This window comes from Urocitellus parryii, chromosome 7 (assembly GCF_045843805.1).
Source record: "Urocitellus parryii isolate mUroPar1 chromosome 7, mUroPar1.hap1, whole genome shotgun sequence".
NCBI classification, from domain to species: domain Eukaryota; kingdom Metazoa; phylum Chordata; class Mammalia; order Rodentia; family Sciuridae; genus Urocitellus; species Urocitellus parryii.
Genome location: NC_135537.1, coordinates 80,096,372 through 80,106,469, shown reverse-complemented (window position 1 = coordinate 80,106,469; position 10,098 = coordinate 80,096,372). Strand labels below are relative to the sequence as shown.

Here is a 10,098-nt window from a genome sequence, read left to right as displayed (position 1 = left end):
ACAAATATATATCTTGAAATGACAAATAAAAACCACACTCATGATCATCCAGGATTTCGCAAGGAGAGTAAAAACATACTCCCTGTAGGCAAAGGGATAGGTATTCCACACATTGGGCAAGGTGGTTCAATTGAGGGGCCTTTGTGGAGGGTTACCAGGCAGCACATGCTAGAAATCTCAGAATCACAGAGTCTCTAACCCAATGATTTACTTTTACAAACTTAGACCAAGAGAGTAAGTAATGAGACATGTGAAAAGATTAAACTATAAGAATACAGACTATTAGAATTATTTATAATAGCAAAAATTGTAGGAACAACCAAACTGTCAATGGCAGGCAAGCGATTTTGCACAGTCTGTTGTGATGAAACAGCAGGCAGCCATTATAAACCAGGCTGTAGACAAATACTGAACAGCCTGAAAAATGTTTGTGGGATAGTGGCACACTACAAAAGCAGTTCCTAAAAATGCATTTTCAAAGTTATCATCTCAAAATTGTAGGTATACTTAGCTAAAATATAGGTACACTTACAAATGCCTTATAAAAAGCCTGAATTTATATCAGATTATTAATCAATAGTTCATTTTATTGTTTTAATTTTTTAAACTTCTGAAATATTTTTCAGTAAACCTGCTACTTTGTAATCAGAAAAAAAATCAATTAAAAAATTAAAAGCCAGGAAATGATATCAGGAAGGTGATGAATAAAGAGGCCCTGGCCCTTGCTCTCCTGGCAAAAGCAATAATTTAACAATGAGTCACCAGCAAAAATAGCTCTGGGAGAGCTTAGAGACTAAAGTGAAGAAGGTTCTGCAATCCATTAAGGCACAAAACCCAGGATGGCTGCATAGAAAAGTGTGGGCAGCATTTAACGTGTGTTACCACATCTCTTAGGCTGACACAAGTAACAAGGGGGAGCCTTTCTGCCATGACCTCTCTCTGTGGAAGAAGCAGTCAGACCCCAGCTGCCTTCCCCACTGTATCTGGCTAGTGGACTCTCTCTGCTTTCTGATCATGGCGTGAGCTGCTTCCATCTACCCACAGTCTCCAACCATGATGTTCTGCCTTGCCTCAAGCTCCAAGGAGCCAGCCTTCTATGGACAAAGACTTCTGAACCCCTCAAATAAACTTTTCTCCTCTATAGGTGTTCTGGATGGGTCTTTAAGTTGCAGCAGTGAAGGAAGCTGACTTAAACAGAAATTGGTACCAGGAGTGGGGTCCTTGCTGTGCCTAACCTGACCATGTGGTTCAGAAGCTTTTTGAGCTTTTTGGAATTGGTGGAAGGAATTTTGAGCTGTTTAACAGTGCAAGCTAGAAATGCTTTAGGTTGTTGTAAGCAGAGCTTAATGGCCAATTCTGGTGGGACTTCAGAAGACCAGAATGGCAATAGGACTGGGGACAATGAAGATGGGTCTCAAGAGGGTTCAGACGACTACTCTATTGGAATTTGGAGTAGAGGCCATTTGTGTTATGTTCTGGCTGAGAAGCTGTCTTCATTCTGCCCTGTCCAGAGACTTTCTGGGAGACTGATCTTAGAAGTAATGGACTTCTTAATCTGACAGAAGAAACTTCTAGGCACCATAGCATTCAGGCGGTGGCATGAATATTGCTAGTAGCTTTTAGCGAAATTTATTGTGATAATCAGGGGAAGAAAGCAGAGCAGAAAGATTTGGAAAATGTGGATTTGAAAGGCCAGAGTAAAACTAGGGCTAAGGAAGTTGCAGTTGTTAAAGACTTTACTGCCAATACAGAAATGCTAAAGACTTTTCCTAGAGACAATGAGAAAGATGGCTTGAGGTCATCTCAGGAGCTGGCAAGACCATACTCATCTCAGGCTCCAGGGGGTAAAGGTGAAAATTCTCTGGAGAAGAGTCCAGTGGGTCACCTTTCTTGCACAAGTGGGCCTAGGAAGTGTTTTCAACATGCTCAGCCACCCAGACACTCAGAGACTGCTGTAGCCAGGGCCCCTGGAGGCTTGGCTACTGCTCAGATGGCAGCAGACCCTGGAGTCAACCACATGGTGCTAATTTTACAGGAATGCAGGATGCTGGAGTTAGGGGTTCATGGAGGCTTCCAGGAGGATTTCAAAGGAAGGCCTGGGAGGCCAGGCAAATTGCAGCAGTGCAGGTATCCCCTAGGAAGTCAAAATGTGAGGAGGAAACTGAAGCTCCAGTGGAGACCCCTGAGATTAAGAAATACCAGTAATGTGGGACATCATCCTAGGAAGCTGAAGGAATTGAGCAGAGACAAGCCAACAAAGAGGCCACTTGGGCTGCAACCAACAAGGCCCCAGGGGTAGAGCTAAACAAGCCCTTTGAGAGAACATCATGATGTCATGTGCCCTAGATGCCAGACATGGATCTACAGCACTTGTTTGCCCAGCTGGATTTTGGTCCTATCCCTTCTATGCCCCTAAATTTGTGAATGGAAATGTGTACTCTGTAACATTGTATATTGGATACTTGTAAATTGCTTTTAATTTTGCAGGAGCTCACAATGAGAGATTGCCTTGAGAATTCTTAAAATTCTCAGAAAAAAAAAAGAATTTTGACTCAAACTTTGAGCAATCTTGGAAATATTGATTGTGGGGACTCTTGGAAATGGGGAAAAATGTATTTTGCATTGTGAGAGGGTTGTGAGCTTTTGGGGGCCAGGGGCAAATGTTATGGTTTGAATGTGAGGTATCCCCCAAAAGCTCACGTGTCAGATAGAGCACGAAATTTCAGAGGAGAAATGATTGGGTTATAAGAGTCTTAACCCAATCAGTCATTTAATCCTCTGATAGGGATTAACTGAGTGGTAACTGAAGTGGTAGGGTGTGGCTGGAGGAGGTGGGAATTGGGATGTGGCTTTGGGTGTATGTTTGTATCTGGTGAGTAAACTCTCTCTCTGCTCCCTGATCATGATATGAGCTACTTCCCTCTGCCACACTCTCCCACTATGATGTTCTATCTTGCCTTAAGCCCTGAGAAATGAAGCTGGCCTTCTATGAACTAAAACCTTGAAACCGTGAGTCCTCAAATAAACTCTCCTCCACTATAGTTGTTCTGATTGGGTCTTTAAGTCCCAGCAGTGAAGAAGCTGAATAAAACACCCACTGAGGCTTCCAGACATTGCCATTATCACAGACACCTGCAGCTTTCATGAATGAGTCTGATGGAGCTGCTCAGAGTCCAAGCCATTGTCCTTACCTGGAGCCAGAGCTGCTACTCCTGTCAGCTGGTACTTACTCCAAGAGCTCTGTAGCAAAAATGCAAGAAATCTAAAGAAATTAGCAAAGGATTTGACTACACATTTTTCAAAGATATACACATTTTTCAAAGGCCAACAGATATATTTAAAAAGTGCTCCATATCACTAATCATCAGGGAAATATAAATCAAAACCCAAATGAGAAACCTCTGTTCAGTTGAAATGGCTTATTATCAAAAATACAAAATTAAATAACCAAATAACTAAATAAACAAATAGCATGTGGTGGCCAGGTTATGAAGAAGGAGGAACTCTTAGAAACCACTGGTGGGAATATAAATTAGAGAAAATAGAAGTTCCTCAAAAAATTAAAATTGAAACTACCATGTGATCTAACAATCCCATTTCTAGGTATATATCCAAAGGGAATAAGTGTGTATCACAAAGAGACATCTTTAGTCCCATGTTCATTTCAGCATCAGTAGCTATGATATAAAAACAATCTAAATTGACATCAATGGACAAATGGATAAAGAAATTATGATATGTACATATGCATTATGTGTATAGATGTATATATTTGTACACAAACAATGGAATGCTAGCCAACATTTAAAAAGAGGGAAATCATGTCATTTTCAACAACATGGATAACTGGAAAGATATTGTGATATGTGAAATTAGCTCCATAGAGAAAAAAAAAACAAATACTGCATAATCTCATTTATATGTGGAAATAAACTCATAGCAGTAAATAATAGAATGGTGGTTATGGAAATGGGGAGATGTCAGTCATGGGGTGCAAAGTTTCAGTTATACAACATGAGCCAAGAGGGTACATTGTACTCCCAAAGAAAAAATGACAACTATGTAAAGCAATGGATATATTAATGACCTTTATACTGGTAGTTATTTCACAAGGTACATACATCAAGACATGAAATTGCACACAATAATTAAACATACAAAATTTTTTATTTGTTAATTAAAAGCAAAGGTGGAAAATTTAAAACACTGTGTGATGTATTATTTATACCAACTGCAAATAGAAGAATTGTGTCAAATCCCATCTATACAAGCAGCTAAATTTTTTAGAAAATACACAGTGAAATATTTTTATTTCACAGAATTGCTTATTCTATTCATTATTAACAGCCCAGTTTTTCACAGAATATACTTATTTGTTTACATTTAATAGTGCATGTGTAGTAACAAAATCTAAATGACAGCAGATATCATGTCTATTTCTCTCAACTACTTACATGTGTTAAAAGGAGCTCACACAAAGCTAACTAGGCCCTGTCTTTCTCCTGCTTATAATGCCCACAAGCATCTGCTGCAGGATAGCTAAAGGGAGAAGGAGGATGTGTCTTCTGGAGTTTACAGCTGGTGGATACACTTAGCACAAAATATGTACCATCCCTGATGAGGACATTCAGAAGAGGAATCCAGGCAGTGGGGGACTATGACACTGCAATGCAGTCAGGCAGTTCCAGGGGACCCTCAGGAGGGTTAGGGTAGAGAGACACTGGGAACAGAGGAGAGGAGGACTTTGACACCCAAATGCATTAAAGGTGAATGACTCCAAAATTAACTGATAACTGCCCATTCATTAGCCATTAAGGCTAAGAAACAGAACCTGTTCCTCTTTCTCTGGTCACCATAAGTCTGTACTTATGTTGCAGTGATATTCAGCTTTCAATCCAATGGACAGCATCTATAGAGGGCCCATGATATGCAGAAGACTAACTGCTATGGCAGATATAAAGATGTGTGAGGATAAAATCCCTGCCCTTGACACTTACAAGCTGGTAAAATGATTAAGCAAAGCCTCACACAACCACATAAATCATATTTAAAAGCCTCTGTATAACTTTCATTTCTCTAAATCTGCCCTAGTTCCTGTCAGAAGTGTGTTTAGGTGCTAAATGCAAGTATTATTTTTGATGCCAACCTTCTCCAAAGGAAATTCAGTAGTTTCAATGAGTTTTCAAAGTATGCCTAACCTCTTTCTGACATGAAGAATATTTGTATTCATAATTGATAATTACATAATCTGTCCATTAATTTAATGAATCCAGATATTTTACAACAGTTATGTTCTTGGAAAGATAGTCTATGTGAGAAAATATATCTAGGAATGTTAACTAATCATACCCAACCCAACTAAACTAATATTGGAAATATTAATATTTGTTAGAAAGATCCCCTCTAACAAGAAACTTGTCGTCTACTCTGCTTTACTTGCACCTTATACCAGAGTTAAGTGATATATGGAAGTGAGCCCCATCACCACCCCCAGATGCACAATTCAACATCATATTTCTGAGCTTAGTAGAAAAAAATAAACTACGGGTGTACCTTCTTTAGTACTCACTTCAAACAATGCGCATTTAGAATTCACATATCACTGAAATCAGTTGGATCTTTGAATACTTGGCTTTCAAACTCCATCTGACTCTGCAAAAAAAACATACTCAACTTACAGACTTACAGACTCGACTTACACACACGAACTTCCAAAAAACAGGTAGGGCAAAACAAAATACTCTGCATGTCTCTCTAATGTTTATAGAGAGAAAGGGTAGCTGGGAGAATGGGCATCAAGACTTTCAAGTGTTTATGTGGTTGTCTTCTTCCATAGACTTCATTGGTACTGACTGTATTACAAGCACAATGCTTGGTTCTTGGTCCACAGAGATGAACAAGACCCTCTGACATAGCTCTCCAAGGGCTTCCAACCTAGTATCAAAGAATGGCCAGAAACTGGGTGGACAGATGAGGGCCAGGAGGACTGCAGCAGGAATCAGTACACATTGAATTCTGGAAGTCCTGGAGGAGGGATCCAGGCACAGTTAGACCATGGAGGGAAGTGGGAGGGAAAGTAGAGGGAAGTGGCGAGACTTCCTGGAGCAGAGGAAGGCAGACCAAGAGCTCTGGACAATGAAGGGATGTGCTTCAGTAAGGTGAAGACCCAAGAGTGTTCACAGGAATTATTAACAGAAGGGCAGAGTGACCCTGGCCACAGCAGATACAGGGATGGATGAGAGGAAATAGAGGGTAATATAGGTCCCAAATCTGGACAATCTTTTCAAGAACCTTGACTGTGAGATGGAGCCTTTAGACAAGAAGTAGAAAAGCTATAAAATTAATTTCTCTGCCCTTTCCCTCCTTCCCTTCCTCCCTTCCTTCCTTCCCCCTGTCCCTCCATCTTTCCTTTATTTCTTCTCTTTCCTTCCTTTATTTATTTCTTCTCTATTTATTATTTATCTCTATTTATTTATTATCCTTCCTTTAGTTTTGTTTTTCAGGCGGGACAGTTTAAAATGTTTAAAGTCCTAATGGGAAGGTTTTACTAGAGAGGGAAGAGGTAAAGGTAAATGAGGGAGCAAAGGTAAATGATAAAGAGGAGGAGGGAGACAGATCCAGAACTCTCCATCAGGCATTTATGAGATCCATCCATCCACTCATCCATCCATCCATCTATCCATATGTCCTTCCATCATTTACTGGGCATCTACTATGTGCTGCACACAAGCCACATTTGTGCAGAGATTGGAAGAAGGAAGATATTGAGCTCTGGTCTGGGGAAAGGACTTCTGGGTAGAGGCAACAGCCAATACAAAGCATATAGGGAAGAACAGCAAGGTGGCTGATGTGGCTCAGTGCCATGTGAGAATGGGAGACAGTAGAAGATGTGACAGGGGAGAGAGAGAAAGAGGCCATTGTATCTACTCTCAAACCCACAGGCAGGTCCTGAGCAAGGATAGAGCATGATAGCATTGGCATTATTGAACATACTTGAGTAGCATTGGCATTATTGAACATACTTGAAGTAGGGGGGAAATAATGGAACCAAGAGACCTAATGATCTGGGCTGAGAGACAGATCATTGTGCCTGATACATGTTGATGTGGGAAGAGGTTGTAATCGTAAATTTTGGAGGAGACAGATAGTAAACTGGTTCTCAGGCTTCTCAATGAAAAACCTGGGTGCATAGGAATGCCACTTAACGATAGGGAAGACTGAGGGAGAGGTGAAGTTTTAGGGAAAACCTGAAATTTGTTGAGGGTATGTCAAGTGGGCAGCTGGAGAGATAAACTAAAGCTTCAAAGGATGGGAACATTAATAAATCACGTAACGCTATCTTTTTGTAAACCCCCAATGAATTTCCATCGTCTTTAAGACAACAAGATATGGTCCTTCTTTGCATCTGCCACCTGATCTCCAGCCTCATATGCACCTAATTCTCATCCAAGACAGATGTATTTTCATCTTTTACTTACTCTTTCCCTTTTCACTCCCCTCTTTATTTTATATATTTCTTTTTGCTTAGATTACTTTCCCCCATTTTGACCTGGCTATTTTCTCCTTCAAAACCCAGTTCTGATAAGCCCTCCTATGTCACTGTCCATGTTCCGGTGGTTCCCTACAGCTTTTGCACTCGATGTTGCCTCTACCTGGAAGTCCTTTCCCAAGACCAGAGCTCAATCTCTTCCTTCATCCAATCTCTGCATTTATGAGATGGATGGATCTCACAAATGCCTGAAACATACCGTTGATTTAGACACCCCTCTTCTTGCCAATCACCATGTTCTATACATCTCTAAGGACGCCTCTGACACTAGGACACCCAGGCCACTCTGCCAACTAGTGAATGGACTTTGAAAAGTTGACCAAAATTATCTGAGCCTTAGTTTTCTCAATTGTAAAAAGAGGATAATAGTACTATCTACTTCAGAGAGTTTTAGATGGATTCATTGAGGTGATATGGTACTTGTGACACTGCCTGTCACAGATGAAGCACCCTATAAGTCATTAAATATTATTATAACAACACTTATCACACTGTTATAAAACTATTTTCATATTGTCTTTTTCTCTCAAGACAATCAAGGAGCCTTTCATCTGGCACACATTAAGTCTCATTAATTGTTTTCTAACATGAGTGAGTTAAGTTATGAATGGAAAGCAAAGCACTTGGCTACAATAAGTACTATGAGATGAACTGGCAACTTCTTCTTTAGTGGCCTTTCAGTATTGAGAAGCTATTCTCCCTGGGTGAACATGATTCCTCTGGTCCACTATAAGCAAGAAGTTCTGGATTGCATATCTTATATTACACTTTAGTTACAGTTCAGCCAAAGCAATATTGTTACCTTTGGATCAGGTAGACATGGTCCAAAGGCTTCCAACAGAAGAGTCTCTTCTCTCACAGCTTTTTCATAGTCTGCAAAAGATAGCTTCCCATCATGGTCATAATCCTGAGGGGACAGCAGGAATACAACAGTTAACACGTAACATGCTTACCACAACTGCTTGTTATTTTCATACTCAAACGTTAATGGAAGAAAGGTTCTAGAGGAATAAGGGATTGAGTCATAGAATTGAAAAGAATTTTGGGGGGTTTGCTGGGGATGGAACCCAGAGCCTTGCATATTCTAAGCAAGCCCTCTAAAACTTAGCTATCCCCCCAGCTCAAAAGAATTTTGCATATTGTAATAGCACCATTCAAGTGTTTGGTTAACTAAAAAGGAAACTGAAAATTCTCATTATTCAAATTCTTATTTCCATCCCATATGTGACCTGTGCATTTCAATATAAAACTCTAAATTACTCAAAATCATTACCATTTTCTTAAGTGTTATTTCAACCAGATCTTTAATTCCTTCATCTGGGTCTTCCTCTGATGGCTGTTTCAGAAGGCTGTTCTTCAACATGTGGAACATTTCCTCCTTTGAAATGAAGCCGTCCCCATTCAAGTCAAACACTTCAAAGCAATCTTTAAAGAAAGTGTCAAATGATGAGTTTGATATTATCACTAAGGTAACATTTTCTCTGACCGAGTCTTGAGGGCTGAGGTCTATCTTGCTGATGCTTCATCAACCCTGAAGACCTGGGCATCACCTGGTTTTCATGGTAAATGTGGAATGCATTCAAGAATCCTCAGGAAATTTCTTTACTCTCAGTTATAAAAAACCATATCAAGGAACAAAACATTGGACATTTTTAAATCCTGAAACTCTTGGCACACCGATTAAAAATATGACTTAGAGTTCATCAGATTCAACTATTAAACATTAGAACTTTTGGAAAATCTGCTATGGTTTCCTCTCTAGCACTGAGAGAGTTCTATCTCTGTCTCTATCCTTCAATAAATCCTACTCTTGCACTCAAAAGAAATGAAAAGAAAAAAAGAATCAAACACTTAAATCAATAGTCTCTGCTTTTCTGCTTAAAATTCAAATGATGTTAAGTCCTTAGTACATAAATACATGTGTATATAATTAGTGTGTACAGCAACGCCTACGCAAACTTCCCTGGCATCATAATCACTCTTCAGAATTACTTGATTTTCCTTTTTAGTCATTTTCTTTTATCCCCTGTTGACTCAAATTCATTCCATAAAAGAAGCTAATGAGGATCCAAACCAACCAACCAACAAACTCACCCACCCACTGGCTGGTTGGGGGACAGTAATTTAAACACTTTGGCTATGTTAATCATAATGTACAAACAGTAGGACAACCTGAACTCTTACATTTCATTTTTTCATCTAAGGATCCTCGAAGAAACACGGTTAATCCGTTAACCCACTCCGATACATTTATACAGCCGTCATTGTCTTTATCAAAAGTTCGGAATACTAAAAAGAGAAAGAGATACTATGTAACAGCTGTGCTGCATTTGAATTCTCAATAATGTATTTACATTGGTATCGCTTGCTTTTATAATTTAGAGAAAACGTCAGGATTTTATAGTCCAATATTCTCACTTGACAAAGGAGGAAACTGAGATATCAGAACATTGATATGCATTTTAATTATGCATTTGAATTTTCTCTTCCTATTTTGTGGGAAGAAAGAATATTCTGAATATATAAATACATACACTATTAATTAATAA

General features: G+C 39.4%; 1 protein-coding gene across 2 annotated transcripts in view; it reads right to left on the bottom strand.

The window, feature by feature from the left end:
• Window positions 1-4,148: 4,148 nt before the first annotated feature.
• Window positions 4,149-10,098, bottom strand: part of Clxn (calaxin) — an 11,579-nt gene continuing 5,629 nt past the window's right edge. Inside the window, exons 3-7 of one of the 2 annotated variants that reach the window (XM_026395199.1) lie at window positions 9,734-9,838; window positions 8,823-8,974; window positions 8,352-8,456; window positions 5,570-5,652; window positions 4,149-4,720 (exon numbers count right to left, since the gene is read on the bottom strand). In XM_026395199.1, coding sequence (XP_026250984.1) covers window positions 5,593-5,652; window positions 8,352-8,456; window positions 8,823-8,974; window positions 9,734-9,838 — 422 coding nt within the window. In that variant the 3' untranslated portion in view covers window positions 4,149-4,720; window positions 5,570-5,592. The remainder of the gene's footprint in view (window positions 4,721-5,569; window positions 5,653-8,351; window positions 8,457-8,822; window positions 8,975-9,733; window positions 9,839-10,098) is intronic. The other variant, XM_026395200.1, reaches the window with a different exon arrangement.